General features: G+C 42.3%; 1 protein-coding gene across 2 annotated transcripts in view; it reads left to right on the top strand.

The window, feature by feature from the left end:
* The window catches only part of DOCK2 (dedicator of cytokinesis 2), a 422,892-nt gene that overhangs the window by 120,767 nt on the left and 277,813 nt on the right, over positions 1 to 24,312 (top strand). For both annotated transcript variants that reach the window (XM_047091278.1, XM_047091279.1), the window contains exon 25: positions 995 to 1,101. In XM_047091278.1, coding sequence (XP_046947234.1) covers positions 995 to 1,101 — 107 coding nt within the window. The remainder of the gene's footprint in view (positions 1 to 994; positions 1,102 to 24,312) is intronic.

The raw sequence follows: 24,312 nt of genomic DNA, 5'->3' as shown, positions 1-24,312 counted from the left end.
GCTGGCTTCTTCTCATCCTTCTGGTCTCAAATGAAATGTTATCTTCTCAGAGAAGCTACTTCTGAATATTGTAAATAAATTAAATTTCTCCCCCACCCCCTACCCCATTACTCTGTGATGCAACTCCTATTTATTTTCTTCATTGCATGTATCCCTTTGTATTGATTTGTTTGCTTCTGTGTTGTAATGTCATCAGAATGTAAGCTCCATGCCGACTGGGACCAAGTTTGTTCCTACTGTATCCCCACTGTTCTGCACACTATCTGTCACACATTAAATAGATGCTTAACAAGTACTTGAAAGAATGAATGAGCACAATGAGATGATTTTGGAAAGCTGACAGGGGCTATAATTCTGTTTCAGTGGTGTCTTTGTGTTCACTCTATCTGGGAAGAACTATCTTCTTTTTCATGTCCTAAACTAGTTCTAACTCAACTTTTCATAGCTTTTTTTAAAAAATAAGGACCCTTCTGATCTTAAGACTTATAAAGCATTACTAACTATAAAACATTAGTAAATAAAATGTTATGGTAACAAAATCAGAACCTGCTTTTAAATCCTTGTTTTTCAATGCCCCCCCCCCCCCCCCGCCAGCTACACAATCTTAGGAAAGTTAGTTAACCTTTCTGAACCTTAGTTTTTCCACTTGTAGATTGGGATAAGTATTGTATCTATCTCAGAGAGTCATGAGGTTTAACTAGAATAATGGATGTAAAGTGCAAAGCATGTGTCTGATACACATAAGGGCTCAGGGTTACTGGTATCATTTTTAGGTTTTCGCATCTCTTTGGATGCTATTAGTAGTCAACACTAACACCAATGACATAAAAGCTTACTATGCATCTGATGCTTTGCCGGGAACTGTGGAGCCAAGGAAGCAAGATATATGTCGTTTTTGCCTCCACAGAGCTGGCAGTCTGGGAGTGGATTGTAAGTGCCAAGATGTGGGAAACATCTAACTTGTCTTCTGCATTCCTATTTTTCCTGTCCTCAGCCAACTCCTATATGAGTTCTACACCTGCATCCCCCCTGTGAAACTCCAAAAGCAGAAAGTCCAGTCTATGAATGAGATAGTCCAGAGCAACCTCTTTAAAAAGCAAGGTGAGTGCAAAGCATCCTGGCTGGGTGAATGGTGCCATAAACGACATGCTCAACAGGCCAGAGAAACCTACCCAGTGACTCAAAGGTTTCTTCTCTAACAACTCCCTCAGTCTGAATAAATGCAAAAAGTAGGAAGTAGCTGACAACTTAGCCATCAGAATCTAAATTGATTTTAGGAAAGCTTAGGTTGCATTGTTTGCTCCTCCTGAGAGAGTTTAATGAGGTGGTAAATTTGGAGTCATATCTTTAGGTCATTCTGCCATGAGATTTTCCCCTACACGGTTTATACTTGTATGAATGTCTTCAACTTGAGAGGAAGTAGGTAAAGTTTCTTTTTTTTGGTAGGAAGAACCTGTAACAGAGAAGTTTTCAAAGTTTCCAGAGTGTAAGAATAAACTAGAGAGCCAATGCGGATTCCTGTGACCCATCTCAGATTCTGATGGAGTAGAAATTAGAGGGGTTTTTGTTTTAGTTTTGCAAAATGTAAATTACCTTTGAATAGCTAATGTGTTTACATGGATCAAAATGCAAAGGTATGAAAAGGTACCACATGAAAAGAGTTCCTCCAGACCCTCTTCATAATCTCTCTGATCTCTTCTCCAAAGGCAACCAATGGTTCCAGTTTCTTATGTTTGCTTCCGGGGATACTCTATGTATAAGCGATCAGACACATTTATACTATACGTTCTTCCCTGATCTTTTATTATTATTATTACTCAAATAATAGTGTAATATCCAACTGTCCTGTACTTTGCCTTTCTTCACTTAATGGTATTTTCTCAAGAGCAGGGAATGACACTAGTTTTGGGCAGGAGCTTCTGCTCACCCCAAACTGATCTCTGGTAACCACCAGTCCTCTGACCAGTGCCCCACTGCTATGAGCCTTGGGGTGCCCTGTTTTTTAAGGTCAGTGACCTAGAGGGCCACACCTCTGGATATGGCCAGGCAGGATTAGAAGTCAGTTCATCATTTACCTCATCTCCAGCAACATTTGACATTTCTGATATCAATCCTATCTGCGAGGATGAGAAAAAAAAGATTTTTGAGGGTCAGCACTGTTTTCTGTATGCTAAGGCCAACACTTCCCAATTTTTAATTCTTCTGTGTCCACACTGGTGTCAGTGATAAAATGAGAAGCAAACTGTGCAAGAAACAAGAGGTCTTAGAAGGCAGAGAATCTGTCCTCACCCAGCTGAAATTTATTCAGAGAGCTGGGCTTGAATACTTACGTAAATTGCCTAGTAATCACAGAAATATTCAGCAGCCACTTCACTGTAAATATTCTTTTCCCCCAATGCCTGGTTAACATAGTGCATCCAAAATTGCTCTCTGAATTCCTGTCCCTGGAGTTAAGGGTAGGAGAAGGGCATGGGAAGAAAAGCGTTCTTGTGATTTTATATTTGTGTCTGTGGTTTCCTGACCATTCAGACAGATGTGTGACAACAGATGAATGCAACAAATATATGGTTTGTTTGTACAAGGTGTTTTGTGGCAAGGTGATTAGAAACTAATCCTGGTAAGTCTTCTTGCATCTGTTGTGTACTGGGTTTTTTAAGTGGACATTCTGTGGTTTTAATGTTCTGACTTCCACATCAGACTGAATTGCCCTCACTCTGAAAGCTTTGAAATATGCCTGCCCCTTTCTGCCCTGGCAGTTTCTTCCTGGATTTCGGGGGGGGGGGGCATCACTGTGGAGACTGTAGAGATGAATTGAGTCCCACCCTAGGGACCAGGATGACTTCAGGTACGTATGGTGCTGCACTGCACAGGCAGCAGAGAGTGGGGCTATTTGGCTTCCCCTCATTGTTCAGAGCTGCCGTCATTGCAGGGGCCCGGCTTAGCATCAAGGCCAGATGGAGTGCCAGCACCGTCCTGGATTGGGCATGTGGTGTCGACTCCAGGCTGGTGGAAGTCGGAGTAACTCCTATACTGGAGTCACATCTCCCGGGCTGGTGGTGGCCCCCAAGAGTCAGCATAATCACAGGCTGGACAGTTGCTACCCACCAGTCCTGCTGTGTCTCTGAGTTTCAGATTCGGTAAAAACCCTCTGATTAATATTAACAGACAGAAGGCCAGCCCCAGCGTTGTACACAGTTGGAAAAGAAATGCAAAGTTCTTCCCTTTAAACAGTTACAGAGACCAGAAATAGTGGACAGAGAACTCTTTGGAGACATCTTTCAAAGGGGAGGCAATGTGTAATTAGTCTATCCATCACTGGTTCACATGTGAAAGCAGTATGCACAGCTTAAAGGTAACTCCTCTCCCACTATTGATTTGCTAAGTGAACCCTCTTCCCAAAATAACCCCAAAGGGAAACATCAGCTTATGCCTCTTCTTAAGTGCTCAGGTTCCAAATTAATACAATCTGAATTCATACGTGCTTGCTGGGTCTCATTGGCTCTTGGGTATCTCCTTTATACCCTTAAATAAGGTGAGTTTGATTCCTTGGCCAAGTTTGAGCTGAAATGAAATCCCTCCTGTTGTTCTCCCTGTGAAGTGTCCTGTGCCTCAGGGATGTGATTTGCTTTGAGCCTGCACTCATATAACTGCCAGATGTGCAAACTGCCTGGAGTATTGTCGGTGACATTAGCTTGTACTCACAGCCTTAAACATGTGTATTGACATCAAGCAGAGGGGCCAGAAGGCTTTTAAGCACTTTCTGAAATGTTGGCAGACTATCCTATTGGCCTATCTTCAGGAGGATCCTACGGAGAGGGGGGAGAGACAAGGTTTACTGGTTAAGGGCACCGTTCTTGTATATCACTAGGCCTGGGTTGAATTCCTAGTTCATTTTCTTTTTTTTTTTTTTAATTTTTTTTTTCAATGTTTATTTATTTTTGGGACAGAGAGAGACAGAGCATGAACGGGGGAGGGGCAGAGAGAGAGGGAGACACAGAATCGGAAACAGGCTCCAGGCTCTGAGCCATCAGCCCAGAGCCTGACGCGGGGCTCGAACTCACGGACCGCGAGATCGTGACCTGGCTGAAGTCGGACGTTTAACCGACTGCGCCACCCAGGCGCCCCCCTAGTTCATTTTCTTATTAGCTCTGTGATTATGGGCAATTTACTTAACCTCTCAGATCCTTAGTAAGCTCATCTGTGAAATGGAAAAATAATAACCATGTCTATGTTAGAAGGCTACCATGTGGCTACTGAAGTGAATAATGCATTTAAAGTACCTATTACAGCACAGTGTCCTATACTAAGTGATAGCTGTTATTATGGGTGTTGTGGTTATTATTCCTGCTGCCCCTTCCATTTTCCTAGCTTCTGTTCTGACTTCCCAATTCCTTGCAATAAGAGGGTCCCTTCAAATGTGAGAGTTGCATGGAAGCCAAGCTTCCTTCCTTCCCTGGAAGCTACATGTATATCCTCAACCTCTGAGAAACACAGAACTTATTCAATAAAAAGGCCTTGGCCTATGTGTGCTTCCTATTCCGATTTTGAATGTTTTTTTTTTTCCAATCTTAATTTCATTTCCCTTTATTTTTGCGAAAGGCCTGTGCTATGTATGCTACAAGAAATACAGGTCAGAGTGAGATGTTTGTGCTTTCTCGTTTTATTGTTTGTCTTGCTGTAGACCTCAACATAGTTACACAGTCTGGAACACTTGACAGCCATCTTTTATGATGGTTTGTTCTGTAGGACTCTTTTAACACACACACACACACACACACGCACACACACACACACGTGCGAGCACACACACACCCTTTCCCCCCTTTTTTCTTTCATGGAAGCAATTAATCTCAACTTCTCCTAGACCTATTATCTTGAGTAAATTACTTAATAATTACTTAATCCTGTAAATCTCAATTTCTCCATCTGAAAAGTGGGAATAACCACAGAACGGGTATCATTGGGTTATTGTGTGGACTCAATGGCATAATATGGCCTTTTAGCCTGGGGTGTGAGGGAGTTAAGAGTCTCAAGCAGCCAAGGTCGCACAGGGAGTGGCCCACCCAGTGTGAATGATTTCAGGGTTCAGTGAGAGGAGACTAAGAAATCTGTGGAGACTAATTTGCTATCTTCTCTAAGTCAAGCTCAGACTTGCCCGCTGGTGGTGATGGGAGAAAGGAATAGATATGCCCTGAGAAAGCTCTGGGGGGAGTCTGCGAGAAAAGCAAACCTTATGTGCCTTTGGAACAGATTTGTCCCTATGAGAACCTAATCTCTAAGTAATGTGTCTTTTTAGTCTGATGCTAATCAGATGAACCATCTGGTTCAGTGTAAACTGCTTTAGGATCCACATTGCTCGCTTTTCTCAACTTCCAAAACAAACAGAGGAGGAGGAGAGGGAGAGACAGAGACAGAGATAGAGAAACAGAGAGAGACAGGGACCAAAAGAGAGAGAGACAGAAAGAAAAAAACAAAAGGACAGAGAGAGACAAAGAGAAACCGAGAGAGAGAGACAGACAGAAAGTGAGACAGAAGGGAATAAAGAGACAGAAAGGGACAGAGAGAGACAGAGACAAGAGACACAGTGCTGACAGAGATCTGGAAATTCTTCTGGTGTTTATTTTCAGCTAGTAGGTTTTTCTTTGGAAACTTTATTGAAGAGCTCTTCTGTGAGTACAAAGCATCCAGTTTTTTCTTTTATCAGGATGTAATTTCCTTCTTTCCCCTTCCTCTTATCTGTTGCCCACAAAACCCACAGCTCCCCATGGGGGGTGGGGGCACAGGTGGCCGTGCCCAGTGCCATGGGGTTTATCTTTGCGAATCAGCACATCCCTGCAGCACTGGCCTGGGAGCAGAGGAGAGTCCTCTTGCTCTACAGTTATTACTGTGCTTGGTGAACTTATGTAACATCTCTGAACCTCCAGGATTCCACATCTGAAGAATGTGAGTAAGACTGTTGCCATGAGAATACAGACTTTTGATTCAGGTAATTCTTGTTTCTGGTCCTGGCCTGGTCGCTTACTAGCTGTGTTCCTTTGAATAAGTAACCTCTCTGAACCTTGGTTTCTTACCTACAAAAATGGGATAACATATGTAAAACTACCCAGCAGAGTACTTTACATACTTGCTGTGTACTTAAAAGTATCTATTGTATCTATTGCATAACAGTAATAGCCACAAGAATAATAATGCCATCAATAGCATTTTAGAGCGAGACTTATATTTATTACATGCTAGCTATGCATTAAGTGTTATAAAGGACATAAACATGTACTAAATTCTCACAACAACCTAATATCATAGGTATTATTATTCCCATGTTATAGATGGGGAAACCAAGGCCTGGAATATCAAGTAACTTTTATCCCAATGAGACCAAATATTACACAGTATATTAGGGTATTCATGTATCGGGCTATGTGATGCCACAGTAGGAAATACATCCCTAGATCTCAGTGGTTTAGCAATGTAAAGGTTTATTTCTCTCTTTTGTAAAGTCTGATGGGGGGCCCTGCACCTTTTGTCCCTTCTGAGGCTATTCTAGCTGGTACCATGGCCTCCATGTCAGCCTGAAAGTGACACCCACCAAGTGCATCCACAGTCCTTTGGCCAGAACCCATCACAAGTTCCTAACCTAGCTGCAAGGGAATCTGGAAGTGATGGGATACACATGGAATATTTGATGAGTGCTGTCTCTGCCATTCACAGGTAGTAAGTATTAGAGTTAGATTCAGGGCACAAGTCATTTGAATAACAAAACACATCTTCTTTCTACTATATGGTGCTTTATTCTCAGAATGAATAAAAAGGAGAAGACAGTGCCTATTTTCTTGTTGAAAGTGCTTTCTTTTTCATATTAGGAGACATGCCTCACTGTTCCTCCTGAGGTATTTTTTTTCTTGTATCCTCCACTCCTTATCCCTGTTTCAAATGCTGGGCAACTCTCTGACGGCTGTGTATAGGGACCCTTGCCTGGATGGGAAATGGAACTCTTGATGCTGTAACTTTTGCTATAACTTTTCAGAGCAGAGCTGAAGCAAACAGTAGTGTTAGGAGGCCACCTGGAGCTTGGAATGTCCACATCAGGCTGGGCTCTGAGACCATTCAGAAGGAAAAGGCAGTAAGAGAATAAGTCCTGTTCCTCCAGGACATGAGCTCGTCTTGTGGAGGGCTTCTTGTCTCTCCTGGCATTGCACACTATTGTACACAGCCTTCCATACTTCTATTCTTTGCAAATATTATCTAGGATGAGTTCTTCTGCCTCCCCAGCGCCTTCCCCTACCCCCAACCACTAACCAGCAGCTGCTACTCATCCCCTTAAGACCCAAACCAAATGTCCAGTCTTCAGTAAGTAGGCATGTCACCTCTGCCCCATTCAGCACTTACTCAGTCTCTAGTGTAGGTTGAGCCTGGGAGGTAGTGGGGACACAACAGTCGCAAGTTTGCAAATTTCTGCATCAAGTTCAGTGTACAAAGATGATACAGCTTCTAGTTTTTGTTTGTTTTTAATCTAATCTTTTTGAGTTTTCACTTCACATTGTACTGTGGCAATTTAAAGTTTTCATTTAGTGGTACCTTGTGGCTTCAGATGTAACCAGTCTTTCAGTTTCAAAATAGTCCCCTCCCTCTTTCCAAAGTTGCATCTGGAACTGTGTCCCAGGGACCAAATTAGGAAAGGGAAGAAAGACTTTGCTTTTGGCCTTCTCCACAACTTATCTAAAATGGTTCTCCTTGGGACTTTGGCTCAAGAGAGGTTGTTGGGACACACATGTCTTGTGGCTGCAGGTCTCAACCTCAAGCAGAGAGGGCGCTAGCCTTCCCCTCTGTCACACCTTCCTTTCTGAGGAAGCCTTCCCCAACTCTTTCCCCAGGGGCTATAAAAGTGGGGTGGTCCGGCAGCGGATCTGACTCCCTCCGGCTGCCACAGGGCCCCTCCTGAAGTGGATCACCTAAGGAGAAGCGAGCTAAGCCTGCCCCCCCTGCCGCCGTGCACCTTGCCTTCCCACCCCAGCTAATACGCCAGATCCCCAGCATCACAAGCCTGGCAGTGTGCAAGTAGCCCAGACGGGCCACGCCACCCCACAGTGAATCCCGCCCCTAGGAGAGGGGAAGAGAAGGCACACACCAGTCTGACTGTGGCCCCAGCGGTGGGCTGGGGGCAGACATCAGGTCGGACTGCGGCCCCGCCCACCAACTCCAGTTATACACCACAGCACAGGGGAAGTGCCCTGCAGGCCCTCACCACACCAGGGACTATCCAAAATGACCAAGCGGAAGAATTCCCCTCAGAAGAATCTCCAGGAAATAACAACAGCTAATGAGCTGATCAAAAAGGATTTAAATAATATAACAAAGTGAATTTAGAATAATAGTCATAAAATTAATCGCTGGGCTGGAAAACAGCATACAGGACAGCAGAGAATCTCTTGCTACAGACATCAGGGGACTAAGGAACAGTCACGAGGAGCTGAAAAACGCTTTAAAGGAAATGGAAAACAAAATGCAAACCACCACGGCTCGGATGGAAGAGGCAGAGGAGAGAATAGGTGAACTAGAAGATAAAGTTATGGAAAAAGAGGAAGCTGAGAAAAAGAGAGATAAAAAAATCCAGGAGTATGAGGGGAAAATTAGAGAACTAAGTGATACACTAAAAAGAAATAATATACGCGTAATTGGTATCCCAGAGGAGGAAGAGAGAGGGAAAGGTGCTGAAGGGGTACTTGAAGAAATTATAGCTGAGAACTTCCCTGAACTGGGGAAGGAAATAGGCATTGAAATCCAAGAGGCACAGAGAACTCCCTTCAGACGTAACTTGAATCGATCTTCTGCACGACATATCATAGTGAAACTGGCAAAATACAAGGATAAAGAGAAAATTCTGAAAGCAGCAAGGGGTAAACGTGCCCTCACATATAAAGGGAGACCTATAAGACTCGTGACTGATCTCTCTTTTGAAACTTGGCAGGCCAGAAAGAATTGGCACGAGATTTTCAGGGTGCTAGACAGCAAAAATATGCAGCCGAGAATCCTTTATCCAGCAAGTCTGTCATTTAGAATAGAAGGAGAGATAAAGGTCTTCCCAAACAAACAAAAACTGAAGGAATTTGTCACCACTAAACCAGCCCTACAAGAGATCCTAAGGGGGACCCTGTGAGACAAAGTATCAGAGACATCACTACAAGCATAAAACATACAGACATCACAATGACTCTAAACCCGTATCTTTCTATAATAACACTGAATGTAAATGGATTAAATGCGCCAACCAAAAGACATAGGGTATCAGAATGGATAAAAAAACAAGACCCATCTATTTGCTGTCTACAAGAGACTCATTTTAGACCTGAGGACACCTTTAGATTCAGAGTGAGGGGATGGAGAACTATTTATCATGCTACTGGAAGCCAAAAGAAAGCTGGAGTAGCCATACTTATATCAGACAAACTAGACTTTAAATTAAAGGCTGTAACAAGAGATGAAGAAGGACATTATATAATAGTTACAGGGTCTATCCATCAGGAAGAGCTAACAATTATAAATGTCTATGCGCCGAATACCGGAGCCCCCAAATATATAAAACAATTACTCATAAACAGAAGCAACCTTATTGATAAGAATGTGGTAATTGCTGGGGACTTTAACACCCCACTTACAGAAATGGATAGATCATCTAGACACACGGTCAATAAAGAAACAAGGGCCCTGAATGAGACACTGGATCAGATGGACTTGACAGATATATTTAGAACTCTGCATCCCAAAGCAACAGAATATACTTTCTTCTCGAGTGCACATGGAACATTCTCCAAGATAGATCATATACTGGGTCACAAAACAGCCCTTCATAAGTTTACAAGAATTGAAATTATACCATGCATACTTTCAGACCACAATGCTATGAAGCTTGAAATCACCCACAGGAAAAAGTCTGGAAAACCTCCAAAAGCATGGAGGTTAAAGAACACCCTACTAACGAATGAGTGGGTCAACCAGGCAATTAGAGAAGAAATCAAAAAATATATGGAAACAAACGAAAATGAAAATACAACAATCCAAACGCTTTGGGACGCAGCGAAGGCAGTCCTGAGAGGAAAATACATTGCAATCCAGGCCTATCTCAAGAAACAAGAAAAATCCCAAATACAAAATCTAACAGCACACCTAAAGGAAATAGAAGCAGAACAGCAAAGGCAGCCTAAACCCAGCAGAAGAAGAGAAATAATAAAGATCAGAGCAGAAATAAACAATATAGAATCTAAAAAAACTGTAGAGCAGATCAACGAAACCAAGAGTTGGTTTTTTGAAAAAATAAACAAAATTGACAAACCGCTAGCCAGGCTTCTCAAAAAGAAAAGGGAGATGACCCAAATAGATAAAATCATGAATGAAAATGGAATTATTACAACCAATCCCTCAGAGATACAAACAATTATCAGGGAATACTATGAAAAATTATATGCCAACAAATTGGACAACCTGGAAGAAATGGACAAATTCCTGAACACCCACACTCTTCCAAAACTCAATCAGGAGGAAATAGAAAGCTTGAACAGACCCATAACCAGCGAAGAAATTGAATCGGTTATCAAAAATCTCCCAACAAATAAGAGTCCAGGACCAGATGGCTTCCCAGGGGAGTTCTACCAGACGTTTAAAGCAGAGATAATACCTATCCTTCTCAAGCTATTCCAAGAAATAGAAAGGGAAGGAAAACTTCCAGACTCATTCTATGAAGCCAGTATTACTTTGATTCCTAAACCAGACAGAGACCCAGTAAAAAAAGAGAACTACAGGCCAATATCCCTGATGAATATGGATGCCAAAATTCTCAATAAGATACTAGCAAATCGAATTCAACGGCATATAAAAAGAATTATTCACCATGATCAAGTGGGATTCATTCCTGGGATGCAGGGCTGGTTCAACATTCGCAAATCAATCAACGTGATACATCACATTAACAAAAAAAAAGAGAAGAACCATATGATCCTGTCAATCGATGCAGAAAAGGCCTTTGACAAAATCCAGCACCCTTTCTTAATAAAAACCCTTGAGAAAGTCGGGATAGAAGGAACATACTTAAAGATCATAAAAGCCATTTATGAAAAGCCCACAGCTAACATCATCCTCAACGGGGAAAAACTGAGAGCTTTTTCCCTGAGATCAGGAACACGACAGGGATGCCCACTCTCACCGTTGTTGTTTAACATAGTGCTGGAAGTTCTAGCATCAGCAATCAGACAACAAAAGGAAATCAAAGGCATCAAAATTGGCAAAGATGAAGTCAAGCTTTCGCTTTTTGCAGATGACATGATATTATACATGGAAAATCCGATAGACTCCACCAAAAGTCTGCTAGAACTGATACATGAATTCAGCAAAGTTGCAGGATACAAAATCAATGTACAGAAATCAGTTGCATTCTTATACACTAACAATGAAGCAACAGAAAGACAAATAAAGAAACTGATCCCATTCACAATTGCACCAAGAAGCATAAAATACCTAGGAATAAATCTAACCAAAGATGTAAAGGATCTGTTTGCTGAAAACTATAGAAAGCTTATGAAGGTAATTGAAGAAGATTTAAAGAAATGGAAAGACATTCCCTGCTCATGGATTGGAAAAATAAATATTGTCAAAATGTCAATACTACCCAAAGCTATCTACACATTCAATGCAATCCCAATCAAAATTGCACCAGCATTCTTCTCGAAACTAGAACAAGCAATCCTAAAATTCATATGGAACCACAAAAGGCCCCGAATAGCCAAAGGAATTTTGAAGAAGAAGACCAAAGCAGGAGGCATCACAATCCCAGACTTCAGCCTCTACTACAAAGCTGTCATCATCAAGACAGCATGGTATTGGCACAAAAACAGACACACAGACCAATGGAATAGAATAGAAACCCCAGAACTAGACCCACAAACGTATGGCCAACTCATCTTTGACAAAGCAGGAAAGAACATCCAATGGAAAAAAGACAGCCTCTTTAACAAATGGTGCTGGGAGAACTGGACAGCAACATGCAGAAGGTTGAAACTAGACCACTTTCTCACACCATTTACAAAAATAAACTCAAAATGGATAAAGGACCTAAATGTGAGACAGGAAACCATCAGAACCTTAGAGGAGAAAGCAGGAAAAGACCTCTCTGACCTCAGCCGTAGCAATCTCTTACTCGACACATCCCCAAAGGCAAGGGAATTAAAAGCAAAAGTGAATTACTGGGACCTTATGAAGATAAAAAGCTTCTGCACAGCAAAGGAAACAACCAACAAAACTAAAAGGCAACCAACGGAATGGGAAAAGATATTTGCAAATGACATATCGGACAAAGGGCTAGTATCTAAAATCTATAAAGAGCTCACCAAACTCCACACCCGAAAAACAAATAACCCAGTGAAGAAATGGGCAGAAAACATGAATAGACACTTCTCTAAAGAAGACATCCAGATGGCCAACAGGCACATGAAAAGATGTTCAGCGTCGCTCCTTATCAGGGAAATACAAATCAAAACCACACTCAGGTATCACCTCACGCCAGTCAGAGTGGCCAAAATGAACAAATCAGGAGACTATAGATGCTGGCGAGGATGTGGAGAAACGGGAACCCTCTTGCACTGTTGGTGGGAATGCAAATTGGTGCAGCCGCTCTGGAAAGCAGTGTGGAGGTTCCTCAGAAAATTAAAAATAGACCTACCCTATGACCCAGCAATAGCACTGCTAGGAATCTACCCAAGGGATACAGGAGTACTGATGCATAGGGGCACTTGTACCCCAATGTTCATAGCAGCACTCTCAACAATAGCCAAATTATGGAAAGAGCCTAAATGTCCATCAACTGATGAATGCATAAAGAAATTGTGGTTTATATACACAATGGAATACTACGTGGCAATGAGAAAAAATGAAATATGGCCTTTTGTAGCAACGTGGATGGAACTGGAGAGTGTGATGCTAAGTGAAATAAGCCATACAGAGAAAGACAGATACCATATGGTTTCACTCTTATGTGGATCCTGAGAAACTTAACAGGAACCCATGGGGGAGGGGAAGGAAAAAAAAAAAAAAAAGGACGTTAGAGTGGGAGAGAGCCAAAGCATAAGAGACTGTTAAAAACTGAGAACAAACTGAGGGTTGATGGGGGGTGGGAGGGAGGTGCGGGTGGGTGATGGGTATTGAGGAGGGCACCTTTTGGGATGAGCACTGGGTGTTGTATGGAAACCAATTTGTCAATAAACTTCATATATAAAAAAAAAAAAAAGTGGGGTGGCTGCCAGGGTACCTGACCAATAGGGGAAGATGTGATGGTAGAGAGTTCAGTATGATCAGAGTATTATCCTGGGTTTACAAAGGGGATAAAACAAGGCACAGACCCTCTGTGAGGGTGATTTCTCAAACCTTAGGTGCACCTGCGGAGTTCATTAAAATTGCAGAATCCTGGACCCTATGCCAAAGATTGTGACTCTGAAGATGGAGTGAGGGAGTGAGTGATGTGCATGGTATGAGTCCTCCAAGGAGATTCTGATAGAGGTAGCCCTCCAGCTGATGCCTCTGGATTTGGAAACACAACTCCAGGAGCCTGAGTGAGGGAAAGGAAAGCAGTGCAGGTCATGAGAAGTGGCTCCCACAGTGCATAGTGCAGACTTCCATTGTGATACTTGACATCCTGTAGTCTTGTTTGTCTGTTTATGGGGCTGTCTGTGCTGATGGAGCGGGCTGCTTATGGATAAGGGCTATGACTTATTTCTTTATATGCCTACTCTCCTTAGAGTTCCATTGATACCAGCTTTCAGAAACTGGTCTTTGGACCTTGGCAGTCATACGATTAAATGGCCAGAGTTGCTTACAAAGAGGGAAAGGAAAGAAAGGACTTTACTTGTACAGAACTGGAGGCATCACAACACTTGAGTCATAATATACCTCATCATTGGTCCACACAGGGGTCTGCTTTTGTTTATTTGCATATTCATTTAGTTATTGTTAACAATAAATTAAACATTCATACACTCACTACCCAAAACAAAAACTAGAAACTTAACAATCAGTGGCATGTAACTGTGTGGCTCTGTCTTTCTTTACCAAAGGTGACCACATTCTAGAATCTTCTTTAATCATTTCTCTGCTTTCCTTTGTATGCAGTTTTATTGCATCTCTATATATCTAGTGCTTTGGTTATTTTATCTTTCTGAAAAGGGTATTGAAACATGAGTAAATTGGTGGAAGGGGGGACACTTACTTTATTTTCACTTAATATTTTACTAAGATTCATCCATATTACATGTTGCTGGAGTTCCTTGTTTTGACAGCTACGGAGGGCTTCATTGTGAATAAACTATGGAATTTTAAGCACTTGGACTGTTTCAGTATTTCTCTATGGTAAGCATTGCTACTAAGAATATTTTTGTACATGCTTCTTGTTGCAAATATCCAAGAGTCTCTTTGGGGTATACAACTACTAGAAGATTTGCCTGGTCATAAGGGACCTGAATACCTGACTTCAAGAGATGGTGCTAAACTGTTTTCCAAAGGTGGTTGCATCAGTTTACGTTCCCATCAGTGATGCATAAGGGATCCTGTGGAGCCACAGTCGCTTCAACACTGGGTATTGTCCCACTTCTCAAGTTTTACCAAAGACATAGGTGTGAGGTTAAGTCTTCACTGTCTTGAGTTGCATTTCCTTGATCACCAGTGATGATGAAAATCTTTTCTTATGTTTCTTTGCCACTTGTGTTTCATGCCTGTGATAGGTCTGTCCAATTCTTTTGTTCATTTTTCTGTTGGGTTGATTGCATTTCTCTTATTGATTTGCAGGATTTTATGTATTCTTCATATGCATCTTTTGCTGATCTTATGTATTAAGGATATCTCCTCTCATTTATATACTTATAACCTACCTTTTCATTTGCTTAAGAGCATTTTTTCTAACAGAAGTTCTTTTAATATCAATTTATTGATCATTTTAATAGTCAAATCTTATTATGCCTTGTTTAAGAAATCTTTCCCAACCCCAAGGCTAAAAGATTTTCATTTATATTTTTACTAAGAATTTTACCATTTTATTTTTGATACACAAGTTTGTAATCAATCAACAGAATTTATGTTTTATATATGGTGTGAGGTAGGAGTCTGATTTAATCTTTTTTTATTTTTTTTTTCCCATTTGACCATACATTGTTCCCAGTTTCAAGTGTGGGACAGTTTATTTTCTCCATGCCAGTGTCATTTTCTATTTCCAGGACATTATTCTTCCCCAGAGATTTGAGGGTAAGGAGGGTTGCTGGAGCCTGAATTCAGTCCCTGGTACACAGTGTACAATTCCTCTGTGCTATTACTAGTCAAGGGTGGAAAGATCAGAAGGGCCAGGCCTCTCCTTCCACAGGCAAGTCCCAAATTTAGGCTCCTCTGTTGTGTTGGCTTCCTGTGTTATTGGCAAGACATAGCACTTCTCCAGGCTTGGACCTTCTCAGTTATGAAAGAAATGAGATGGTTCCTTCGAATGATCATTTTTCTTATAGCAAGAAATGACTGGGCCCGTAGGGTGGTTTCTTTATGTATCTGATAAAAAGAGCACTGAACGAAGGGTAAAGAGACCTGAATAATAGAAACAACAATAATATCAACAGTAGCAACTGCAGTTGACATTTACTGAGTGCTTGTTATGCACCAGGCTCTGTGCTGCACACTAATGTACATTATCTCACTTACTGTATGGTTGTGTGGTCTTGGGCAAGTCACATAACCTCTGTAGATCAACTATACAATCATAGATTGAACAATAATGAGATTTCTAGAGATCTACCAATATGAAAACCTGTGATTTAAAAAATCATTCTTTGATTCACAATGATAATATTGCTGAATCTTTTGACCATCATTTAGTGCCTAAAAACCTCCGCTCCCACATATTGCCCCCAACACTTTAAAATAGCCTGCCTGAGCTGGGAGCAAGGAATGAGGCCATTTTATACAAAGTCAAACAGATGAAGGAAACTGCATGATGCCCTCAAGGCCCCACAGCCAAGCTCAGAACCTTGGAAAAGGTAAAAGGATTTACGTACTGGAGCCAATTTATTTTCTTCAAGAAAGAGCTGTTGAGTTTTGAGGACCTAAGTTTTTTTTCTCATCAGAGCATTTGGAGACATCAAAGCTCTTCAAATAGGGGTTTGTCCCTCCCACCTACAGTGTTACAAAGCTACATCCAGTTCCAAAATGTCCCTTCTACACTTGGAGATCAGAGAAGAGGCTGTCCCTCACATCTCTTTCCTTTTCAATGTGACTGATTGCAGAATTCAGTCTTGGGAAGAAACCTTCAGATCTAGAATCAGAGAAGACGGTGATTTAACAAGCTGCAGAATAAATCCAAGAGAGATTTGGTAAAGTGTCCTTTTTTTTTTTTTTTTTGGTCTGAGGTAAAAAAAAAAAAATTGGCATACAATCAAAGAAAAGAATCCCTCTTGAACCTCCCAAAATACTTAGAATAGTAGCTTTTAATGACATTATGAAGTATGGTTTAATTGGGGGGAATCCCAGATTACCTCTTTAATGACAATCCAAATCAACTCTTCAGCAATTAAAAAAAAAAGTACCTCATTAAAACTAGAGAACTGCAGGATCAGGCTGTTTCTGTGCCTTTCAGTCCATGATCCATGGGATTCTTTCCCAGTTTGGGAGTGATTCTTTATATGTGGAAACATACACAATGAGAAAGCTTATGTAAATCTTTACACATTTATATGTTGACTCCAAAATTGTTTTGTTTGTTTTCATTGTGAGATTACAGTTGTAGATGGTTTAAATTATAGTGAGTCAGGGTTTTAGGACATTCTGAGGCTTTTAGGAGGACTTAAGTTTGATTTTGCTGATTCCTCCCCCTGCCCCCACCAAAATTTTCCTAGAATAGAAGGAAGTTTCCTTAAGACCACAATACAGCTGAATTGAAAACCAGCTGCAGATTGATTTCAATTCAAATTATATTTATTGAGAATCTAAAAACGTAGCCAGCACTATGCTATGGGGAGTATGAAAGAAATATAGTAATAAATAATTTTATGGCCACCATTTGTTTAACCATTATTTAGTACCAGATGCTATGCTAAGTTTTTTCACACATATTCTCATTTCATTATCATGACCTCCCTGTACAGGGTAGGTATTAATATCCTCATTTTACAGGTAAGGAAACTGATAGTTAGGTTGAGAAACCTTCCAGCAGCCACAGACCAATAGCATGAGAGAGCCAGGATACCAGGTGGAGTCTGATTCCCAGTACACGCTCCAAATTGCTGTGCAGTGTTTGAACAGAAGGGTTTCTGCCCACACCCCCGGGGAGCTTACAGTTGAGAGAGAAAAGATTTACCCCAGAGGTATTCCAACTTGAGCCTACACATGAAGGTAAATAGAAATGAAGGTGCAGAGTGATAGCTATTATGCTGTTTGATAAGATAACCTTATCAATATGTTTTTTAATAATGTAATCTTACATATATATTTTTAATAACAGATTTTTTTCTTGCCTTTGAAACATGTGAGAACTTTCTTCATTTTGGAAAGAAATGTGATTCCTTCTATTTTCTCCTAAAGCATGGTACCATTTGGTTAATCATTCATTTCCCCACCTTTGACAGAGACAAGTATACAGAGAAATCTTTCTCTGCTACTAAGAAAACAGAGTGAGAATGATCAATTACAACTCAGCTCATGGTGAAGAGGCGACAGGGAGTGGTGAGGACCGGGAGGGGGCGTCCATGCCTTGGGTATACAGGAGGGCTGTGAATCAGTGCCAAGGAGTCATTGCCACGTCATTACGTGGGCCCAATGCTACCTGATCTTCCCCTCTTTGGAGGGAAGTTCTACAAACGTGTTTTTATATGGAACCTGCTGATAGATTTTTTAAAACAATATGCGGGCCAAGTAAAACCTATGCATGGACCCAGGACAGCAAGCCTCTGGGGTAAATTTATGATTTATGGGCTTAAAATGATTTATAGGGTTTGAATAAGTTTATTACAAATTTATAGTATTACTTACAAATAATGCTGTAAGTATGATTATTACCAGAATTCAGTGAGAACAGTGCTTTTGGAATGACAGGTTTATGGAGGAGGAAGGGTATCAGCCAAACATCAGAGAATAATGAGTGCGCTACAGCCCCTTTCTGGAGAACTGCCTCTGGGGCAACCTTGTAGTGTCAGAGGTGGAACCCTGTCTCTCCAAAGACCCTGACTTTCAAGCCTCAGAACTCAGCGTTCATCTTTGCCTGACAAAGTCCCTTGCAAATGGGGGCCTCTGACCACATCATCAGCTTCATTGGGCATATTCCTGGGAATGCTGGTCCAGGATTGGGAAAGATGACATTTATTATTTATAGAAATTAGTATTATCAAAATACTGTGTTTTTGTAGAACATTTGGAAATCTATAAAAGCATCTATGAGCTCCTAATTTAGAGATAAACATTGTTTATTCTTCCCATCTTTCATGTCATGTATTTTATATAATTGAGATAATGTTTTACCAAGTTTGTAATCTGCTTCTTTCACTGAGAATTGTTTGGGATATTTTCCCATGTCATTTTTATGGACTTCATAGGGCTCTATCGTATAGGTGAGCTACAACTGATTTCATTATTTTCCTATTTAGGGACATTTGGGTTCATTTAATTTAGTGCTAGAAAAACTTGTTGGAATTCATAACCTTGATAGACAAATCTTTGTCCTCTGTGCTCATTATTTCTTCACTGTTGGACACAAATCTTGCTCAACTTTCCCAGGGCTTATCAAGGATTTTGAGTGTCCCTTCTTCTTCCCCTACACATGCATGCACATGCATGTACACCCACCCACCCCCACCCCCCCACACACACACACTGTCACACAGGATTGTGCTTCCTCCATATAGGATAAACTCAGCAGAAAGCAGACCATGTTGTCCTCTGCAAAAAGCTGGAGTGGTATGATCCAATTTGGGAAGGACATGTTTTTACAACTCCACTGTCATCCTTGATGGTAGGGGGTGTGTCTGTGTGTGGATATTCTCTGCAGTACCAGGCACTTAAATGCAAACCACCTCAAGAGCCCTCATTAGCCCCAGGCAGCCAAAGTGGATTTGCTGAGTGTGATACCCTCCAGGCTGGAGCGACTGCCCAAGTGGAACCAGACACCAGAGCAAAGAGGGAAGCCAATTACTCAAAGGCAAACAAGGCTCTAATTATGGCTTCAGCTAAAGAGGGTACAATTATTTGAGGAAAGACATCCCATTTTTGAGGCACAGCACAGGACAATCGTTCAGAACAAGGGCTTGGATCTACTCTTGACTTTGTTGCCTTTACCAGGACACGTCACCTCTAGGAGCATCTGACTACTGACCTGCCAAATGGGAACAGCATAGGATGCTCACCTCATTGGTTTATTGTGAGCCTCACATGCAATAGGGCCTGTGAGAGGTGTAATGGGGTCTGGTACTTAGTAAGAGCTCATAAATGGAGCATCACCATCATCACCAGTGACTATTATTAGTATTACTGTTATTTGTAATCATCTGATAGTGGAACAGAATGTGAAACCAGAGCTGGCTGGGTTCTCAGCCTCACAGTTTCCTATTTATTCTAAGTTAGAAGTGAATGGACCTCTAAGTTTTATTTCATTTGTCTCTCAGATGAAGGGTTTGGGGTCATGTCAGGTCTCTCACTCTGACGTTTGTGGGCTTACATGAGCTGAGAGCTGTGTATCACTCTCTTTGTGGAGCCTCTTGTCAACCCTACCTCATAGGTGCTATTATTATCTCTTTTTTCTGCATAGGCTGGGAGCTGGGATTCAACTCCAGGCTCCTGACTTCCATACTTCCCTTAATTGTATGCATGTCCCCAGCATACATATCTGTTGCTGCACTTAAGGCTTCTGAATCTCTGAGATGGTGATGAAACCCAGGACTGTGCTCATACTTTTACTCAATCCCTCCAGAACAATAGATACGGAAGTCCGGAAGGAAACTCTTGTCAGGCTCTGGGGACAGCTCCTGACACCTCAGCTCTGTTTAACATAAACGAAACTGATAAATACTTGTTCTCCTTGCCTGGTGGGGTGTTTTGAGAGTGACCTAAAGGATTGTATATGCATGTGTGTGTTAAAGTATTGAGCACACAGGAGGCAGATCAAATGTCTGAGCTAGAAGGGACATTAGCAACCAGCTGTACAGAAGTGGTCAAATTTAGCAATTCAGAGAAGATCTGAAGAAGAAGGCTCACCCTTAAATGGATAGCAAGTCAGCTCACTTCCCCTGCTTCTACAAGAGTAGCACTCTCTCACTTGCCTGCCCACCCTCTCCCTCCCTCCCGCTCTCCCCCCTCCCCCTCTCTCTACACAGTTTAGATCTAAAGAAATCTCTGAAAAATTGATCTGGTTCTGATGATGGTTGTTGATAGTGGAGGGAGACTGTGTGTGTGTGGGGGGGGGAGCATGGGGTACATGAGAACTCTGTTCCTTCATTCAGTTTTGCTGTGAACTTAAAACTGCTCTAAAAATGTCTATTTAATTTTTTTAATGTTTATTTATTTTTTGAGAGAAAGAGAGACAGAGCACAAGCAGGGGAGAGGCAGAGAGAGAGAGAGAGAGAGAGAGAGAGAGAGACAGAATATGAAGCAGGCTCCAGGCTCCGAGTTGTCAGCACAGAGCCCAATGTGGGGCTTGAACCCACAAACTGTGAGATCATGACCTGAGCCAAAGTCAGACGCTTAACCAACTGAGCCACCCAGGTGCCCCTAAAATGTGTCTATTTTAAAAATGTTAAACACCAAGTAAGCATATACACACCAACAGAAATTGAGCTGTCCCTCCTGCCATCCAGTCTGCAGAGGAAGGGGAAAGGCCCTCAAAGATTGGCTGGCTCCCATGAGGCCAGTTAGCTGCCCACACACAAATTGTTACTGGAAGTGTGACTCAAGTGTGGTAGGGGCCTCTTTCTTTCTGGTTCAAGGGCACATGCTAGTGCCTTAGGGAGCTGGCAGGGGAACTTATTTCATCACTCCCGTCCATGGTAGGCCAGTGGTTGGCGAATATGTCTGCTGTTGCTGGCTCTCAGGGATCACGGTCCCTGCAGCAACCGCCTGTGAGCCAGCGGTGGTGATGATTTCCCAGGGCTGCCTTGGGAGGAACTCACAAGGTGATTAGGTGGTTGTTCAGACCCACACTGTGCCTACCCCGCAGCCCACCAGCCCCCAGCTCTGCAGGTCTGTCCATCTCACTGCCTGTCTCCTCTGTCCTTGCCAGGCCTCTCATCCTGCCTGTACATGTTCCCTGTGCAGCCTCTTCCTTAAATCTGCTGCCTTCCCCCCTGCCCTGGAGCAAAATCTTACCCATTGCCCCTTGGCCTCTTCTTAATTTGCATCAGCCATTAGCTGATTCTGAGTGAGGCCCTCTTCTGCCCATACCCTCTGGTTCCAGAATGTAGGGTAAGGATGGTAATTGACTACAGGCTTCATAGAGAGAGGGTAGGCTGTAGGAATTTATCCCATGAAACTTGCCCTGCCAGAGAGAGTTACAGAGAGAGTTACAAGAGAGTTACAAGAGAGTTACAGAGAGAGTTTTCTTTCTGGGTCATCTAAGAAGCACCTGGGTCACCTTGCCATGGCGAGCATTATCATTATTTTTTTTTTTTTTTCAGACACAGCACAGTCTAGTTTCACTTGAAGGAAGCATATTTCCCCTACTAATTTGGCTTTGGCCTTGATACTTTTGGATTAGCTGACCCTGCCACTATTGTGTGAGGAAGCTTGCAGCTCTTTCCCACCCAGCTTAAGCCTATTTTGCCCTCAGAGTTGCCACTCTACTCTGGCTACAAGTGGCTCTGTGACCCAGGAAGGACAGAGCCAATTCTGATTAGATTGTAAATTTTAAGCATCCTTCCCCTCCATAATGAAAGTATGTTTTTTGTATGTATGTATGTATGTATGTATGTATGTATGTATGTATTTATTTATTTAAAGTTTATTTATTTTGAGAGAGAACACAAGCAGGGGATTAACAGAGAGGAAGAGAGAGAGAGAGAGAGAGAGAGAGAGAGAGAGAGAGAGAGAAAGAATAGTAGGCAGGCTCCCCACTGTCAGCTCAGAGCCCAGTGTGGGGCTCGATCCCACAAACCATGAGATCATGACCTGAGCCAAAATCAAGAGTCAGACGTTTAACTGACTGAGCCACCCAGGCAACCCTGTATTTTTGTTTTTTACAAAATTTGTGTTGGGTTCTTCTAACATACCTCCCCCGAGTGAACTCTTTGCAGGCTCCTCAAGATGATGGGGAAATTGTTAAGTTCTCCTCGTGTGAGAATGAGCTAAGAGAAGTTGGCACTTACTATAGTAGCTCTGGGCCTCTTACGCCAGCTTCTGGCCACACGGGGCACTCCTCCCAATTCACATTTGTTTCATCAAAAATAAAATAAATGCAGTGAGAATCCTTATATTATGGATCTGGGGAGGCTCTTATTCTTTTGACACTTCTCCGAGGTATTAGGAAATATTTGCACCTTCTTGAGTTCAGGTAAAGAGTGTTTTCCTGTATTCTAAATAATTGGCACTGAGTAGATCCTCAATGCATGTTTATAGAATGAAGGAACAATTATCTTAATTTAAGGAAGGTAACATAGTCTGGTGGAGAAAATAGTGTATTAAAAATTGGAAGATTTGAACTCTAGTCCAGTAAACCTACTAACAAGCTGTGTGGCATTGGACAAACCACCTAACCTCTCTGGGCTCTGTTCCTCATGTGTATCGTCAGAGAGTTGGATCTAGAAGAGTGTGTCCATCTGTGTCAGTAAAGCTGCATTGCCAGAACGGCACAGAAAAAGAGGCAGCAACTTCAAGTACAATTAAAACTGCTTGAAAAGCATTTTGTTATCCTGAGGTTTTGAGGGCACTAGGGTCAGCCTGACATGAAAGACACCAAAGAACTCACTGTGTTCAGATGTATGCTGAGCAGTGCGTTGTTCACACAGGCCTTAGCTGAATCCACAGTGTGTCATTAAGAGGTTTGTCAGGGCTGAGTCTGTGCTTCCTGGTGTGGGGGACGTGGGACTCCATCCGTCTTCTGAGCACTTGGAGAGGGAATAGCAGTGAGGACAACAGAACCCCACTTGCAGGCAGATTTTTCTCTTTATACAAATATTTCTGTGGGTCTCAAGAAATTCATTTTCATCAGACTTGCCCCTCCCTGCCAATGTCCCAGATTTGCCATAACCTACGTGTGCCATGAAATGCTTTCTTTGGTCTGGTTTGGTTTACAGGGATTCTGGGCTTCCTTTTGGTTGAAGCTGCAGGTTTTAAAATCTACAGCCCAGGTAGCAAGAGGTTCACTGTAGCGCTCTGCTGTCTGTTCAACACTCATGCTGAGAAATCAAGAGGTCCCAGTCACCTTTCAGGAAAATTTGTGGTGTTTTAGGGGCATACAGTGAGTTGCAAACCTTGGTGGATAGTGGAGCCAATCTGTGAATAGCAGAATGGCTTGTACTGTGGGTTCAGTAGGAAAAGGAGAACATAATTCTCTGAGCACAATATGTGTTGCTCCCTCGTCCTAGTTCATCAGGAGATCTCAGCCACACGCATCAAGAGACCTCGGGATTTGAGGAGTAGAGCAGGAGAGATGGCTGTTTTGTGCGTCTGACGCCCGGCTCCTTCCATGTGGCCAGGCTTTTTGCTCCCCTGCCCTACCTTTCTCCCTCTCTTGCCAACACAGGGGAAAACACTGAGTAGCCCTCCATAGCTTCTGTTCCCTAGTTGGTCCTGGAAAAGGGGGACATCCTCAGAATGCACGGCTGCATGGTTGTAGATCTGCAGCTGTTCCTTTCTATGCCCGAGGGTCAGAAGCCGGGATACAGAGCGAGAAAGAGTACTGCCATGGAGCAAATTCAGTTCATGCCACAACCACTCAGCTGTGTTCCAGTTCCGCCCTGTCTGTTCTTGCCTGGGGGAGACCGTCCACCCTGGTGGCTCAGTGCCATTGCGAGGTCCGCAACCCCCAACCTTAATCTGCAGTCCAAGTCTTTGCTTTCACCTGAAGACCCGTATCTTTAACTGCCTCCCTGGCATCTCAAATTCCATACAGGATAGATGAAGAGAGGCATTTAGAATAGGGTTTTCAATTCAATAAATGTTTCGCTACTGATTCGCTACTATAAACAAAGCGTTGGGAAGCCATTTAGAAAATACAAACTTGGCAAAAACGTGGTGATGTCCTCAAGGAGCTTGCCTTTATTTGCAAAATGAGGCACTCTTCATTAAAATGCAGGATGAATATGCCGTTGTAGAGATATGAGCACA

This window comes from Lynx rufus, unplaced genomic scaffold, assembly GCF_022079265.1.
Source record: "Lynx rufus isolate CCGP_SWC_20201006 ecotype Redwood Valley unplaced genomic scaffold, mLynRuf1.p SCAF_1, whole genome shotgun sequence".
NCBI classification, from domain to species: Eukaryota; Metazoa; Chordata; class Mammalia; order Carnivora; family Felidae; genus Lynx; species Lynx rufus.
The sequence above is the reverse complement of the archived record's forward strand: the minus strand, read 5'-3'. Positions and strand labels throughout refer to the sequence as shown.